Source organism: Eutrema salsugineum, unplaced genomic scaffold (assembly GCF_000478725.1).
Source record: "Eutrema salsugineum unplaced genomic scaffold, Eutsalg1_0 scaffold_7, whole genome shotgun sequence".
In the NCBI taxonomy this organism is placed as follows: domain Eukaryota; kingdom Viridiplantae; phylum Streptophyta; class Magnoliopsida; order Brassicales; family Brassicaceae; genus Eutrema; species Eutrema salsugineum.
In genome coordinates this window covers 709,943-726,894 of record NW_006256486.1, presented here as the reverse complement: position 1 = coordinate 726,894, position 16,952 = coordinate 709,943, and the positions used below count along the sequence as shown (strand labels likewise).

The 16,952-nt window shown below is 35.0% G+C and overlaps 3 protein-coding genes across 4 annotated transcripts; all 3 read left to right on the top strand.

Annotated features, from left to right (window-relative positions):
* Positions 1–355: 355 nt before the first annotated feature.
* LOC18010511 (cation/calcium exchanger 4) lies at positions 356–2,810 on the top strand. Its single transcript, XM_006392653.2, has one exon. The coding sequence runs from the start codon at positions 691–693 to the stop codon at positions 2,635–2,637; it is 1,947 nt and encodes a 648-aa protein (XP_006392715.1). The 5' UTR covers positions 356–690; the 3' UTR covers positions 2,638–2,810.
* Positions 2,811–5,878: 3,068 nt separating this feature from the next.
* On the top strand, positions 5,879–6,603 carry LOC18010503. Of its 2 annotated transcripts, XM_024150529.1 has the most exons (2): positions 5,879–5,968; positions 6,076–6,603. In XM_024150529.1, the coding sequence occupies exons 1-2, from the start codon at positions 5,882–5,884 to the stop codon at positions 6,448–6,450; spliced, it is 462 nt and encodes a 153-aa protein (XP_024006297.1). In that variant the 5' UTR covers positions 5,879–5,881; the 3' UTR covers positions 6,451–6,603. The 2 variants fall into 2 exon arrangements, with proteins under 2 accessions (XP_024006297.1, XP_006392714.1); XM_006392652.2 differs by lacking the exon at positions 5,879–5,968 and having other exon boundaries at positions 5,983–6,603.
* Positions 6,604–13,549: 6,946 nt separating this feature from the next.
* LOC18010502 (probable GTP diphosphokinase RSH3, chloroplastic) lies at positions 13,550–16,355 on the top strand. The gene is given in 7 exon segments (XM_006392651.2): positions 13,550–14,245; positions 14,325–14,510; positions 14,592–15,052; positions 15,166–15,324; positions 15,417–15,759; positions 15,840–15,996; positions 15,999–16,355. Coding segments are annotated over 7 exon segments (2,052 nt in total). The 3' UTR covers positions 16,049–16,355.
* The last annotated feature ends 597 nt before the right edge of the window (positions 16,356–16,952 follow it).

Below are 16,952 nucleotides of genomic sequence, written 5' to 3'. Positions count from 1 at the left end.
TTCTAAGTAAATCAAACTCGACACAGATGATTTGATAAACAATTAGAGCAAAAAGCTTCCACGGACTTTTGTATTTTATAACAGTGCTAATTGCTAAACACACTTCAACAAAAAGAATTTTACCGCCAATTTTATTTTCTTTGTTTTTGATTCTTTTTTTTTTTCTAAAATCTACGCTCTTTACACTTTTTAAAACCATTTATTAGTTCATAATTGAATATAGGGTTGAAAACAAAATTATCTGCCGATAAGAAACAGAAACTAAAGCAAACAAAAAAAAACAAAAAAAAACTTATGGTCTGGTTTACAATTACAACCACCAATCAACTAATCAAGTCTTAGTTTCGGGGTCAAATAAACCCGAATAGGATCCGAATTAAGCAGGTAAAGGATCCGACACAGTCGATTGTCACCGATCTCATCCGATTTTCCGTGTTAGTTTGTTCCAAGAAGAACACGCTTTCCTGCTCACATATCACGAATATCGGTGAGCACCTGAACCCTTGATTGAATCTCTTCTGATCGAAACCGGAATCCTAGGGTTTCAAAATTTCCTCACTTTCCTCCTATCTTGCTAGTTGAAAGCCAGCCCCTTTCCTGGTTCGTTTCGGTGTGGGATTCTCATCTTATTAGTCGATGATCTATGGCGGTTAGATAGTGTTAGCAGAATACCAGGTTGGGATCTCGAGAATGAGAGCTGTGAATTTACTGTATAGCTCTAGCAATCCCAAATTTCGAAGGATTCTCAATGGTCTTTGTGCTGTAATCCTATTCTTCTTCTTCTTCCTTGATCGGAGCGATTTCCTCAGAAACCCTTTTACAAAGAATCTGTTTTTCGTTGACGGAAGTAATCGAGGATTGGTTTCCGACAATAATGGATTTAGCCAGTATACTGTAATTCGTCGACATATGGTTGAAGTTGACAAGGAAAGTTCTGGTAATAACAGCTTGAGTGTTGATAGTACTGTGTTGTGCTCTGGGTTACATGAACACAGAGGTTATGCTGATCAATGCGAGTTCTTGAAATCGAACCCGGTTTGCTCTCCAGATGGGTTCTTTGATTACCTGAGCTTCTTTTACTGCTCCTGCAGAGATTTTAGGATCTTGGGTTACTTGGTGTTAGGGGTTTGGCTTGTTGCTTTGTTTTATCTCTTGGGTAATACTGCTGCCGATTACTTTTGTTGTTCGTTGGAGAAGCTTTCCAAGCTTTTGAGGTTGCCTCCAACTGTTGCTGGTGTTACTCTACTTCCACTTGGTAACGGAGCTCCTGATGTGTTTGCGAGTATAGCTGCTTTTGTAGGTTCGGACAAAGGAGAAGTAGGTCTTAACAGCGTCTTGGGCGGTGCTGTGTTTGTGACTTGTGTTGTTGTTGGGATAGTTTCGCTTTGTGTTGCGGATAAAGAAGTCAAGATCGATAAGAAATGTTTCATCAGGGACTTGAGTTTCTTCCTTTTCACATTGGTGTCTTTGACTGTGATCTTGATGGTCGGCAGAGTGACTGTTGGTATCGCCATTGCGTTTGTCTCGATCTATGTGCTTTATGCTTCTCTAGTGGCTGCGAATGAGATCTTGAGGAAACATTCCAGGATGTTGAAGCTTGATTCCATTACACCTTTGCTCCCGATGCAGGGGAGTGTGTTCTCGCCAAGTGTTGAAGATGATAGTCCTATGTACAGCTCGTTGCTTGAACTTGACACCGAGGAAGGTCCACCTCGGCTGCATGATTCTCTACCACAGTGGATGTGGGCTACAAATGTCGCCATCTACTCCAACCATTTCACGAAAGCCAATGTGCATGATGAAGAAAGACCTCCATGGGGATGGACTGAAGATGGTGGAGAAGTCGATAGCTCGTTATGTGCTAAAGTCACATCCTTTTTGGAAACTCCACTCACAGTTCCTAGACGTTTAACAATCCCATTGATCGAGGAAGATAGCTGGTCGAAGACGTACGCTGTGGCCAGTGTCTCATTGGCTCCTGTCCTGCTTTCTTTTCTTTGGAGCAGCCAAGATAATGTGAGTCCTCAAGCTCTCGTTGTAGCTTACTTTATAGGAATTGCGATTGGATCTGCTCTTGGATATCTAGCGTATAAAAACACAGAACCTGATCGTCCTCCACAAAGATTCTTAATCCCTTGGGTACTTGGTGGATTCATCATGAGCATTGTATGGTTCTACATGATTGCAAACGAGCTCGTTGCTCTGCTTGTGACGTTTGGTGGAATCTATGGAATCAACCCGTCGATACTCGGTTTAACCGTGCTTGCTTGGGGAAACTCAATGGGAGATTTAGTGTCAAACATAGCATTGTCGATGAACGGTGGAGATGGTGTACAGATCGCGTTATCGGGTTGCTACGCAGGTCCAATGTTCAACACGCTTATTGGGTTAGGTATGTCGATGCTTCTTGGTGCTTGGTCCAAGAATCCAGAGACTTACATGATCCCGGAGGATGATAGCTTGTTCTACACTCTAGGGTTTCTGATATTTGGGTTGATTTGGGCTCTCGTGATGCTCCCACGCAACGAGATGCGACCGAACAAAGTGATGGGCATTGGTCTGATCACACTGTATCTGATATTTGTCACTTTCAGACTCAGCTCCGCCATGGGATTCATACCTTGGGCTGCTTCATAACGCCATTGTAACGAGCTTTGAGATCTGTACGGTACGATACGATTAAGATTGTAATCAGCTTACCGTATACATCATCTAGTTAGAGAAAGCCAGAAAATCTTGTTTGTATTATGTCAATGTAACTGATAATGAATCGCTTTGGTTGATCTCGATCGTAGAAAATAAATGTTTTTATCTGATTTTAAACTGTCATGCAAACGTAATACAGAACAGAAACATACTTTTTTCATAAATAATTTATAACTTGTTGAAAATTATAACATTATTCATTTCTCGAATAAACGAGTTCATCCATTAAATTATCATACACTTTCGTATATCAATATTATTATTGCTTAATTAGTTACTAATTAGATTTGTTATCTGACGAAAACAAAATAAATTTGATAACTCTAAAAGGATCCCAAATCGAGATATAGACTAACGTTTTTTTTTTTTTTTTGACATCAGACTAACGTTTATGGCATGTAAAATAGAATTAAAATTTTTTTTTTATCAGGGACGAATTGCAGTGTATGTATCTACTCTCAACCCACGCAGAAACTAACAAAAAGTTGATGACAGAAAAAAAAAAAGGACAAGAAGTCAAATATATCATTTTCTTGGTGACTGTCCACTATAGTAGATTCAAATATATGATTTCGAGATATATACAGACTGCATTAATTACCATGTAACATATTAGATTCCATCGCATTTAATTGAATAGATAACAATATGGGTCCATAGAGCGTATGTAAGTATGTGGCATCGTGGAGACCAAGGCGTAAGGTTAGTCATGTCGTAGTATCTTATCTACATTACAATAATATATCTCTTTCTTGCGCATAAAGGAAGCATACGACGTCAGAGCTTTTGTCACTTAGACCCTATTATAAATACTATAATCTTTAAGAATTTTGATGCCATATGTATATATCACCATCTAGTAACATTATATATCATTTATATAATATGATTTGAATGTGCTCAACTGAGGACAAGACATCCAAGAACATGTTATATCCTATTGCTCTGTTCTCGCAAAATGACAACCCTGACACTCATATGGGTTGTGTTTAATAATTTTGGGTTTATATATCTGCCTTTTTGTTGGTTTTTACTCAGTTTAATGTTGGATTTATTTATATGCATATCAATTATAGTATGTGAAATCACCCGATCTAAAAATTCCAGTTGATAGATAATCATGCTTTAGAAATTCATATGTTTTGTGACGAACTAGGAGTTTGTTTATGATATTTACATTTCAGTTTATAGTATGTCGGATCTAGAGCTAGCGGGGTTTATATAAAATCACGTATCTTTAATTTGGATTAAGATTGTACTCTAACTTCATCATAATAAACAAACAAAATAAAATCAATCTGTCGAGTTAAGGCGCATAGTTTAATATAATACCCTATATGTATATATATATATATCATTTAGCAAAATACATATATACATATATATCGAATAAATTAAAATAAAGGTAAAGAGACAAACATACAAAAATAAGAAGAAACCAGGTTTATTCATAGTGTGTTTAACATAACAAATTTTGTTTTTATGATTCAAAAAAGGAAGACATGAAAACAAGTTCATGCTCTATACATGATGAGCCTTCTAAACTAAACCGTCTCTCTTTGACCATATTATAGGGAACATAGAAAACATAAATGTGCTGCCCATTGCGAATCTAATTGAATAATTGATCATAAGACTATCTCCAACGCAGGGTAAAATGGGGTTCTTCACATAGGTTGATCAGATTTTTTGGATTAAAATTAAATCAAAAAGGCTCATTATTTGATGAACCGCCTCTTGCTGAAGGACCTGAAGAACCGGTTCGACGAGATTCATCAGCCACATGTCTGTTTTTCATTTGGTGAAACCCATATGAAGGTAAAACCACTATTTCTCTTTCTGTTCCCCTTCTCCCCTTCTTCTTCCTCACTGTACATGCAGAGCCTCCATTTCTCTTCTCCTTTGTTTCTCTCTCTCTACACAGATTTGTTTTGAATTGGATTTCTCTTTTCTCTTGGGTATATATAATAATGATGAGGTTCCTCTCTTTCTTCTTCGATTGATTTTTTTTTCTGTGCTTTCTCATTGTTTTCTCTATTTGTTTCTTCTTTTGATTTTTTGTTTTTAATTGATTTTGGTGTTCTTTTGTGTTTCTGTTTTATAAATTTTTTGGTTTTACTTTCGTCGAGGGATTCATCACGTGTCTGAAGAGGTTCAGGGTTGGAAGGGGGAAGAATTAAGAGAGTCAACACTATTCAAAAATCAAATAAATATTCATTAAAAACTCCAAAGAACCTCCCCATGGAGTTTAGGGTTGGAGTTGCTCTAACCTCTAACTCTATATCTCTCCTTATCTCCTTTATTTAAAACTTTCTGTATTCAAATATAAATTGATCATTTCCATCGCCTTTTAAAAAAACAAACAATGAGATTATAATTGGTCCAAGCCTGTCCATGAATGATCCGTTTCTTTCCATTTCTGTTTCAAATTCTCCGAACTTTTCAGACTGGAAATTATCCATTTGGATCTAAGAATTATATCCAATGGATAAGAAAATAGGTTGGAATGGGTTCGAATTACTCAAGCAACTCAATTGGGTAATTATAATTATTAAGATTATCTAAAATTATTTAAAATTTATCTCAATTTTTTATTATTATTTGAGTTATTTGAAATAACTGTATGTTTGAAGCTTACTTTTACCCAAATTAGTGAGAGTTTAGATAATAATTTTAGCTACTTGAATTTTTCGAATCTTTCAATGACAATTTGTTCGTCTCATATATTTATTGGGATTTCTTTTTAGATATTACTTTTTAATATTCGAAATGGATGTTCTTTGGATTTATTTTTTCTTATTATGTGTATCATGCACATACAGCTTCACTAACATTTTAATCAATGTCTTTATTTTTTTTTTAACTAAGATTTATAATATTTAAACACCGAGGTTATTCCGAGCAATCATTCGTCTCTCCAACTGCAAATCATCCACTTGTCTCTCCAAATGCAAATTATGGCCTAATGTAGCTTGCTTCTTAGCTTTAATGTCATTATTATTTTATTTAACTTATAAGTATATATGGACCAATCAATTTATAATCGGAAACAAAACATATATCAGACTGATGTGTGGTCCAGTTGAGTTTTATGTCAAAGTGTCGTGATATGTTGGCCATAAACTGCATATACTAACAAAAACCATTAAAAAAATGGTGTTATACCATTCAGACCATGAAAATACTATATTATATAAAATGTCACATGTCACATGAAAGGTCACTGACCCCAAAACTAAAAATGTATATATACACAATACCTGTAGGTGTATGTGTATTTTATATGTACATATAAATTAGTTTCTCGATGAGTCTTTCTAAACATAATTAACTTCTCTCTCTCTCTTCTCTCTCACAATTGTTAACCAGATGGATCCTCGCATCGCCTCAACCTCCGTGTTCCGGTGGTCTCGGGGTCGCCGGAAGATTCATATCCGTCGTCGTAAGTCACAGGTGGTGCGTCTTGGGGGGAAGAACAATATGGTGCCACGTGGCGGATTCTCATTGAAGAAGATGGTGAGGAGGATGAAGCTGAGATGGTTGAGACTACACTACGTGAGACTTGTGAAGAAGATCAAAGGGTTTTATCGTAATTTGGTGAAAGAGTTCGTAGACGCAGGAGCTGAGCTTGAAGCGATTCAGAAGCGAATGGCGGTTGAAGCGGCTGCGTTTGCGGTTCCTGGTTTAGGTCTCTCTTTCTCCTCAATGTCAGTCCATGACCGAGCACGGTATTTTCTTGTATAGTCATATAATCATATTCATTCAATAATTAATCTTTGTAACTTATTATTACTTTTTGTTGTTGTTGTTGTTGCATCTCATAGCTATTTATTTTATTGTGATTTCATATTTCTTGGAATCATGAGAATGCTGGGAAGTGAAATTGGTATTAGTACAGAACTACAGATGGTTAAATATCTTATATTGTACTACTTGTAAGGTAATATGAAACAAAATTACATATTATAACCCAAAGAAGACCTATACATGTATACAAAAATAATTTTAATCTTGCCGTAAAATATATTATATAAGCTATCCAATTTCTCCATCTACTAGTCTACTATCACATCTATTCACTGGTAAAAATGAAGTGGGTTTGTTACAATTTTGACCCAAAAAGTGTTATTAAAATTTTAAACCTTTTCAGTTTTGTGGGTACCTAATTTGTTTATAATGAACCTAATTTTTATTTTATATAATCACCGACAGAAACCAATTTTTATAATGAAATATAGTGATTATTATGTGAGAAATTCATAGATAGATAAATTTTTTCTTTAAAAAAAAATATTTTCGTAAAAAGATAAGATACCGAAGATAAATTTCAGGTAAAAGAATTGTCATACCAAAAAAAAAAGAGAGAAGAATTAAGTAATTAACTAAAAAAATGTCAAGTTACAAGTTACAACACATGCATGCATATATGTATACATATATATATATATATATATATATACACACAAATGTGTGGGCGTAGTAACGTGATTAAACAAAAAGATCATGGCATGAGATATCTTGTTAAGTGATTGAGTTAAGGTGCATGCCTTGCTGGAAATGCAACACTTTCATTATTATTCAGATCTTTATTGATTCTGTACACTATTCTTACATGACAAACTCGTCGCTTCCCGATAATATTTAATCAGCAATTAAGTTATCTGGATTTCGGACGATTGCTTTAGATTCCAGAATCTCTATGCTTAAGCAATCAACTTGGATAATTAAAATCAGTTTTTCCAAGCAATAATGATTCTAATCATAACTTAGTATATATACAAATCTTCACAAAGTTACAGTTTTAAAAGCTAGGATCTACTACTATACAAAAAAAAAAGCTAGAATTTACTAGCGTAAGTGGTGTTGCAGCCTCTGCATTGTATTAAGATTTATTCTAGTACGGAATTCAATTCTACCTTTTCCGTTAATGGTTGAGAAAAATGGGTCAAAAGTCTAGTTAACAGAAAAAAAGTTCTGTATGCTGTTTTATTTGGTAAAAAAAAATGTTATAGCTAGCATGGCATCTTTGTGCAAGTTCTGTATGCTGTTTTATTTCGTAAAAAAAAAAAATGTTATAGCTAGCACGTCAGTATCCCGACTCTAATACAGAAATTTCATTGAATAACCATTTTACTTGATTAAATATACATTTAATAAAATTAAACAGGGACTACCACTAATTTAAGAACGTTCTGATAGCTAAAAACCTAGAATTAATATGTATGCTTAAACATTTACACAATACCATTGAATAATTGATTATCAGTTTACCAGTTTTTAATTTGATTTAATGTTGACACAGTTACAGTTTGAAACAAATTTTTTATTAGCAAGAGTTGTATATTGTTAACAAAAGATATCTATACTTGTAATGAAAGTAGTTTTTGGACAGATTATACATGCAATGAAAGTGGTTTTTGATAAATTCTAGTTTTGTTATGGAACTCAAGAATCCGCAAGATTAATAATAGCCCAACATTTAATAGATAAATAATAATAATAATAATAATAGCCCACCAACATATATATCATAAGTCACCAAAATGGGCTTCAAATGAAGGTCATAAAGCGTTGTTTCATTGGTGAAGAAACAACTCACACCTTTCCCGTCACTCACAGACTACTAAACCGGAATTAAACACGTTGTGACTTGTGAGGAAAGGTATCGTCCCGTAACGTTGTGTTCTAATAGGTTTTTAATGCCATTTGATATCTACCTGGCACAACGTGAAACTAAACGAAATCAAGAAAGTGTATGCCTCGTGTATAACAAGAATAGGTGTGTTGGCTGAGGATGAGAATCTGCTTGACTTTTTCGATCTTATTCTTTGTTTTGCAGGACAATCTCGAAGGTTAGGCTTTTTCAGTCTGTTATTGTTTATCTGAATATTGTTTTTGAGGCTTCCTCTTGACTATATCTACTGTTGCTGCGTATATGAGGAGGACCCATGAAAGCTGTCCCGGGAAGGTATGGTTTATATTAACTAAGGGATCAATAGAGCGACGATCTAATATATATTTATATGATTCCTCTATATGGTGTACTGTTTCTCTTTTTCAGCTTGAAGCAAAGCTCTTTTGATTTACATCAAAACATCAAAATTTAGCTTCATAAAACAGGTGAAGACTAGCAATACCATTATGATAAATCTCAAACGACCGTTTCATGTGCCATAAGTTTCATTTATTATCATACTGTTATGTAAATTGAACACTCGAATTTTCATTAATTTGGCGATTAAGATATATTTTTCTTACCAATGAATTATAGTGTTAGATAGTCTAATTAATTAAAGTTTTCACATGATATCCTCTCATCAGATCGTTAACTTAACTATAGTAATGTCTTATGCCTCCCTTTATCAATCAAGTATATTTAGATTTTCGGAATCATCAGAAAAAAAATTGAGTGCTAAATTGCATAATTATGAAAACAAATCGAATATAAAACCTAGTCTTTTAATAGATAAATTTGTCACAAGTTCGATTTGCCTTCACAATTCACACTGTAACTACGTAATGTATATTTAGCATTCAAAATTTTATTCGGGCATAGAACAAGTTATCAATCTTTCACAGTATGTATGAGCCAGATTATCTGATTGATTTTCACTAAAACGACCATTTTTGCTATCTTCATGAAAATTAATATGAACTAGCTAGCATTTGTTTCTTATTTTTGTGTAAAAAAAGTCTAACAAAAGATATGATGAACCAACATTTATAGTTTTTTAATTTGAACTATCATAACTTTGTAGATGTACGATCGTAATGAAAATTAATTAATTTAACACACACACATGTTTCTTTGGTTTTTGTAAGTTTTTTGTAATTTCACAGCACTTCAAACAACAATAAGATTTAAAGGATCGTGATCAGCGCGTGTTTTGTTTTTTTTTTTTAATTGAATGTCAAATTTATTCAAAAAAAAAAAAAACCATTGTTACAATGGCATCGAGAATTTAGCTTTTTACAATGCTGGGATTAAGTTAAAAAAGAAACAGAAAGATTTCTATCTGCTGAATAGCCACATTCAAAGAACAGGTGGCTCCTTGTTTCGATCAGATCAGGGCATAATACACAGTTTGCTGGCGCTCTTGTGTTCCATGCTGAGATCCGATCTCCCGTTGACAGCCTATTTAACACCGCAAGCCATACCATGAATGAGTATTTGGGCGTGGCTTTGGAGAACCATATACCCTTGTACCATTGATTAGCTTGCTGCGGTGTCCGAGTCAGTTTCCAGGTCTCTTTAATCTTTTGCTGCGTGCTGTGTATAATAAAATCCTAATCTTTTGATTGCTCTAAAGAGGAAAAGCATAAAATAACACTAAAGAGAAACATAAATTTGGCTTCGACCACTAGCTGAAAATGTTTCTGTACAAATTCTTGATTATGAAAACTAAGTATGTTAGAGGTTAATACTCCCTCCTCCGTTTCACAAATTTCACAAATTTCATAAATAGTGTTGTTCTGATATTCTTCACATAAATTAAGAAATAAGATAAAATGTCTTTTATACCTTTATTAATTTGCAGAAAATGACTCTTAAAATTATATTTATAATTAATTTTCTGAATTTATTTTTGAGGTTAAAAATGATATTTTATGTCAAAATTTACATTAGAATTTTAAAACGACATTTTTTTTAAACAAAAAAAATGTAAAAATGACACTCTTTGTGAAACGGAGGGAAAATATTTTTTAAAAAAGTTTGTTAGAGGTTACAAAACAAACTGTACCCAATTGAAAAAAAAAACATAAATACTGATGTCTTGTTCTGTTGTTCATCGTCCATATAATTATACTCCTACGGTTTCAGAGGTACGTTACTAATTGCATGGTTGCGTGGAGGAGAAAAAGTTCCACGTTACTCAAGTCTTGGGTGGCTAAAGTTTGCACTTTGCACGCTGCCTCTAAACGGGAACGTTTGCTTCTAACGTAATCACTTTAGCTAACTATTTTGTTTATTATGAAAATCACCCTTTAATTTATATGTTTTCTCCAAATAGCATGCTTCTTTTTTTCATTTAACCTAAAATTATAAAACAAGATGGCAGATATTCATTCGAAATTTTTTTTTTTTTTTTGTCGTCATTCATTCGAAATTAATCAGTCGAATTTGTCTGCTGCTTATTTACTCGTGTGTATATACCGAATATGGCGTTTATCATTTTGACTTCAGACCTTAAAAATGAACCGTATATTGTCGTGATGAGTTTGACGGCTGTGATTTAACTGCAAGACTCAAGCAGAACCGTTGTTTTATTGGGTGAACGTTTCCCACAAGTCACGGAGCGTGAATGCTGACCTGGCACAAAGATGTAAACTTTTTGGCCACCAATTTGGAGACGTGTCTTATTTACCTCCGTCCCTCAGCACCACGTGGCAATTGTTTTTTGTAGTGATGGCTCTTCTTCGAGAATTCGTCGGTGTCCTATGATAAGGGAAAAAGTTTAAAAAACCTTTAACTATTTAATATTTGTTAGTTTCTTATCTTAATTTTTTATGTTGCTAGAAACTTACATGAATTAATTTTTTGGATAAAAAAACTATCTAAAATATTTTATAGTTCTAGTTTTCACCCCACGATTTCACAGCCGTTAACGGTCAAACGAAATTAGTAAACTCCGTTATTTTCTAAAACAAAAAAGCTAAAAAATCTCTCAACCATTTAATCTTTGCCAAAAAAATATCTGAACTTTTAATGTTGCCAAAAATCTACATTAACTAATTTTTGTTTTTGTTTTTTGAGTTAAATAACACTAAAAAACCAAAATATCAAATAGTTTACAACAACTAAAAAAAAAGTTATCACCAATAGAATTCAAAATAAATTACGATATATTTTTTTGAAATTACGATATATTACTAAAGATTTTGTAGATGAATGCTTCATTTTATTTTTGAACTGATTTAATCTCCACTAAGATGATCTTCGTAGATGCTTAAAAATATCTATCACACTTTATCTCCGTTGATTACCTACTAATTTATATTTATTAATCTATTATGAGTCATTGAAATCATTCTTCGAAAGAGTCGATTAGTTAGGAACTTATATTCAAATCGCCTTTCGAAATAAATGTTGTATATGATGAGAAACAAATCAATATCAAATAAATAACCATCTACGAATAAATCTGGGGAGAACCATTAATGGATGTGAAATAGTGGGGTAAAAGTTGAAACCGTATAATATTTCAGATTTTTTTGACACCGAAAAATTAGCTTGTGTGGGTTTTTGGCAACATTAAAAGTTCAGGTATTTTTTTGACAAAAATTAAATAGTTGAAGGTTTTTTTTAATATTTTCTTGTTTTGGAAAATAACGGAGTTTACTAATTCCGTTTAACCGTTAGCGGCCGTGAAATCGTGAGGTAAAAACTAGAACTATAAAATATTTCAAGTAGTTTTTGATCCAAAAAATTAATTTATGTAGATTTCTAGCAACGCAAAAAGTTCAAGTAAGAAACTGACAAATATTAAATAATTAAAGATTTTTTAAGCTTTTTTCCCCAAATGATAATACTTGTAAATTTTTAGTCTTCGTGAAGAAATCAAAGTTGGCAAATATGATTTAGGCATATATGAGCCGAATAAATGTAACTGAATTGTCTATATTGTCCTTGGCTAATATCATTTGTCTTGTGTTTATGTTAAATTTAATATATTAATTTTGTGAAACTATGGAAAATTATAAGCTGAAAATAAAATTATCAACGTTGAGCGACAATTTGCCGAATTCAATCTTACTATCGTAAGCAATATAGATTTTCCTCTTTTTTTTGTGGATCCACATTATTATTTAATAAATGTAAATTCGTTTGTTTAAAAGTTAAAACACACATTTTTATATTAAAATATTTATTTTCTGGTTCGATTTTGTATTGATAACCCCCATTATTCAACTGTTGGATTTTCAAATTTATCCATCTCTCAATTTTTGATTTACAAATAAACAGCAAAAATATGTAATGAAAAATTTTCTTTTATCAACAAGCGTCCGAAGAGGAAAAAAATTAGATTCCTCATCCGTAAATAGATTCATTGAAGAAAAATAGATTCACTGAATCAAAAAAATTCCCCAACCAGACAAAAAATATAGAATCCCGCAGTGGATCCCACTTGCGACAATTTGCCGATTTTTACAACTATTACTATTATAGATTTTTATTAGTACATGAAAATACATATTCCGAGAGGATAATCTCTTTTCGCAACAATGGTAAATCAAATCTCAAATTAGAAAGAGTAGATTAGTGCGAATGTGCGACTAATTAAAACTACCAGAAAACACTTATTTATAGATTCATAATGACAATGGATTACGACATCAACGAATAATATAATCAGCTTACTTAATCCAGTAAGCTCCGATTAACAAAAGGGTAATAAAGTAAATTGAGATGCTCAGTTTCGCATCGATTGCTTGATTACACGGGCGAATAAGAACTCGAAGGATAGACTGTGTTTTCTAGAATGAAAAAGTAGAAGAGAAGAGGAAACAATCTCTTTCTCAATCTCCTAATCGTTTTCTGAATTTTCTTCGATTTCGTGTTTACAATTGTATATATACTAAGATCGATTTTGTTCTTCCTGTTCGTGTATACTACTTTCCCTTTTGTAGAACTCTTTACCCCAACTGGGTTTGTGTTTCTCGAATTTCGTGTTTGTTATTCCAGAGATCTGTTTCTAGGGAAAATTCTTCGCTTCCCGGGAAATTAACAAAGGCCGTAAAGTCAATTTCAAATTCTCAGAGTCATAAATTTGTTTATCTTAGGTTTCATTTGATTTCTGAAATCTGAAACTTGCGATTCCGAATCAAAAACCAGAGAGCTTCCATGGTGGTAGCAACGACCATAGCGCTTTACGCGAGTCCACCGGGCACTGTATGCTCCACAACTCACCAGATCAACGCTAATGTCTCCTGCGATCTCGATCTCAATTCCAGATCCTCATCGGCATCTTCTTCCACGGCGTCTCCGACAATCGGAGGTCTCTCTTTGCTTTTCTCCGGCGCATCCGTCAAATCATCGTCTTCCTCCTCATCTCACCCAACCGTAGGAGAGGATTTAGCTTCCATACGCCATGATCGGAGCGAGGATCGGACCTTAAGCGGCTCCTTCAGTTATTCTCCGAGCAAATTCGCCGGCTCCTCATACCTTAAACGAGACCACCAAAGCCCTGTTTCAGTGCTTCACGGTCCAATCTCATCAAGCAGCAGCCCTCCGATGAGAATTTCTCGCGATCGGAACTCGGATGGGAGTTTCCATGGCGTTTCTTCTCTCCGTGTAGGATCTAGCAGATTGTTCAATGGTTTCGTCAGGAAAGCGGTAGGCTCGTGTGTTGATTACGACACAGACTCTGCTCTCGTCGATGAGCAGTTACCATTCACCATGGACGATGGTTTCGAAGGAGAAAGAAGACAGCCATATGCTAGAGATTTGCTTAGACGTGCTCAATTGAAGCACAAAGTCTTCGAGGATGATTCTGTGATCAAAGCATTTTACGAAGCAGAGAAAGCTCATAGGGGACAGGTATGAAGAAGAAGAAGAAGAATATAAATCTCACAAACTTCTCAATAATTTGGTTTACTAATTGATGTGTTTGAATCAGATGAGAGCAAATGGTGATCCTTACCTGCAACATTGTGTTGAAACTGCAATGTTGTTGGCTGATATTGGAGCTAACTCGACCGTTGTGATAGCTGGGATTTTACATGATACTTTAGACGATTCGTTTATGAGCTATGATTATATTCTCAAAAATTTTGGATCAGGAGTTGCTGATCTTGTGGAAGGGGTAAGTACAAAACCGCCATGAATATGATCCTGCTAAAGCTTGTTAGTGTTTGAGATTCTAATTCAGTTTTTATTGCATTAGGTGTCTAAGCTTAGCCAACTTAGTAAACTTGCTCGGGAAAACAATACCGCGTGTAAAACCGTTGAAGCGGATCGTTTGCACACTATGTTTCTTGCAATGGCAGACGCGAGAGCTGTTCTTATAAAGTTAGCTGATCGGTTACATAACATGATGACGCTTTATGCTTTGCCTCCGGTTAAGCAGCAAAGGTTTGCTAAAGAGACTCTGGAGATATTTGCACCTTTGGCTAATCGATTGGGCATCTCTACCTGGAAAGTTAAGCTTGAAAATCTGTGTTTCAAGCATCTTCATCCTGACCAGCACCATGAGATGTCCGCTATGCTTGAGGATTCATTTGATGAAGCTATGATTACTTCCGCGATTGAGAAAATGGAGCAAGCGCTTAAGAAAGAAGGCATTTCTTACCATGTTCTCTCTGGACGACACAAGAGCTTGTATAGTATCTACTGCAAGATGTTGAAGTAAGTAATTTCCTCTTTGTTCGAATGTGCTCGTTTGTTACTTGTTTTCACCTGAGATGATGGAGAGAACCCGGATACTGATTTTATTGACTCTTCATTTCATTTTTTGCCAGGAAAAAGCTAACCATGGATGAGATTCATGACATTCATGGGTTACGTTTGATTGTTGACAATGAGAAGGATTGTTACAAGGCCTTAGGAGTAGTTCACAAGCTATGGTCTGAAGTTCCTGGAAAGCTGAAAGATTACATAACTCATCCCAAGTTCAACGGGTAGGTTCTGCAAACCTGTCATAGCTTCAAATGATGCAGTCTCCTTCCTTGTCTATTTTTTTTCTGACTTCCGTTTCTGGAATTACATATAGGTACCAATCTTTGCATACCGTAGTGATGGGCGATGGAACCATCCCGCTCGAAGTTCAAATACGGACAAAGGAGATGCATTTGCAAGCTGAATTTGGGTTTGCAGCTCACTGGAGATACAAGGAAGGTGACTGCAAACACTCAACATTTGTGCTTCAGATGGTTGAATGGGCAAGATGGGTTGTGACCTGGCATTGCGAAACCATGAGCAAAGACAGATCCCCGATCGTCTCTTCCGAGCCCTTGTGTAGCTTCCCGTCTCACGCTGAAGACTGTCCGTTTTCTTACAAGCCTAATGGCAACCAAGAAGGACCAGTCTATGTCATTGTTATCGAAAACGACAAGGTTGGTCATTATAAATCACCTTCAAAGGATCGGTCTTTCTTTGCTTTTAGAGTTATAATTTGCTAAACCCGAAAATGCAGATGACTGTGCAAGAGTTTCCCGCAAATTCCAGTGTCTCGGACCTTTTGAGCAGAGGAGGACCAGGGAGCTCGAGATGGTCAATGTACAGCATACCGGCAAAGGAAGAGCTAAGGCCAAGGCTAAACCAGACACCTGTAAGTGATCTGAAATGGAAGCTGAGATGGGAGATGTGGTGGAGCTGACTCCAGCCATACCTGACAGTCACTGAGTGAATACAGAAGAAAAAGATTCAGCGATGTATGATCGAGGGCTTGCCCTTTTCGCCGCCCTCACCGTGTTGCAGCTGCTGGCACAATGGTTGGCTGGGGAAAGTTAACAGATTCTTCCATTATCAAAAAAAAAAAAAAAAAACAGATCCTTGTTCACGTATATATAGTTATTATATAGTATAATGCTTCAGAAAGATTTGTTGTACCTTCTATGGTCTTGTTGATTCCAAGAAAACGTTGTATATATAATATGCACATATAGGCTGTGAAAACTAACTCTGGTCATTAATATTTGCTTCTCTTACATTTTCTAGAAGTACCTAAAGCAATAACATTTTGTTTGTGAATATGTCAGAGGATGTTCGGCCTAACAAGGGGTCCATACTTGGGAGTCTCCTCATGGATATTATCTTGAAGTCCCCGTGATGGATTTTGCATAAATGGTGTTTTGTACTACGTAGCTTACTTTCAAATTGTGATATGATAGTTTGCTTTGACTTTAGGTCTGAGAAGTTCAGCTTTTATTGAGATCGATGGAGAAATGTTAGATGAAAAACTGCTCAACTACAAAGGTAAATCATGTGCACATCGGGTTTAGAGGTCCGAAGCAAGACGAACTTGAGTTGTGGGTTCTAGAAGATGCTGGAAAACATAAATGGTCCAAGAGTATATGCGTACTGTCTAGTTTATGCTACAAGATAAGGAGGAAGTTGTACATTGTTGGGTGGAAGTGATATTGTGTTTACGCCCTACGGTTATACGTCGTTCGATCAGTCAAACCCTTTCTACCTTGTCTTCTACAATATGGAGACGAACACTTTTGCAAGAATTGATTTTCATGGATTTGAAGAGTTTAAGCATCATAGTATTCATATTAGCACCTTTCTCGATTATGTAGAGAAT

Excerpts from the sequence above, each read along its gene's own strand:
- LOC18010511 (XM_006392653.2), top strand. The coding sequence starts at position 691 with ATGAGAGCTGTGAATTTACTGTATAGCTCTAGCAATCCCAAATTTCGA.
- LOC18010503 (XM_024150529.1), top strand. The coding sequence starts at position 5,882 with ATGAAAATACTATATTATATAAAATGTCACATGTCACATGAAAGGTCA. Across the intron at positions 5,969-6,075 it reads TGTATATATACACAATACCT|ATGGATCCTCGCATCGCCTC; the intron begins GTAGGTGTATGT and ends ATTGTTAACCAG.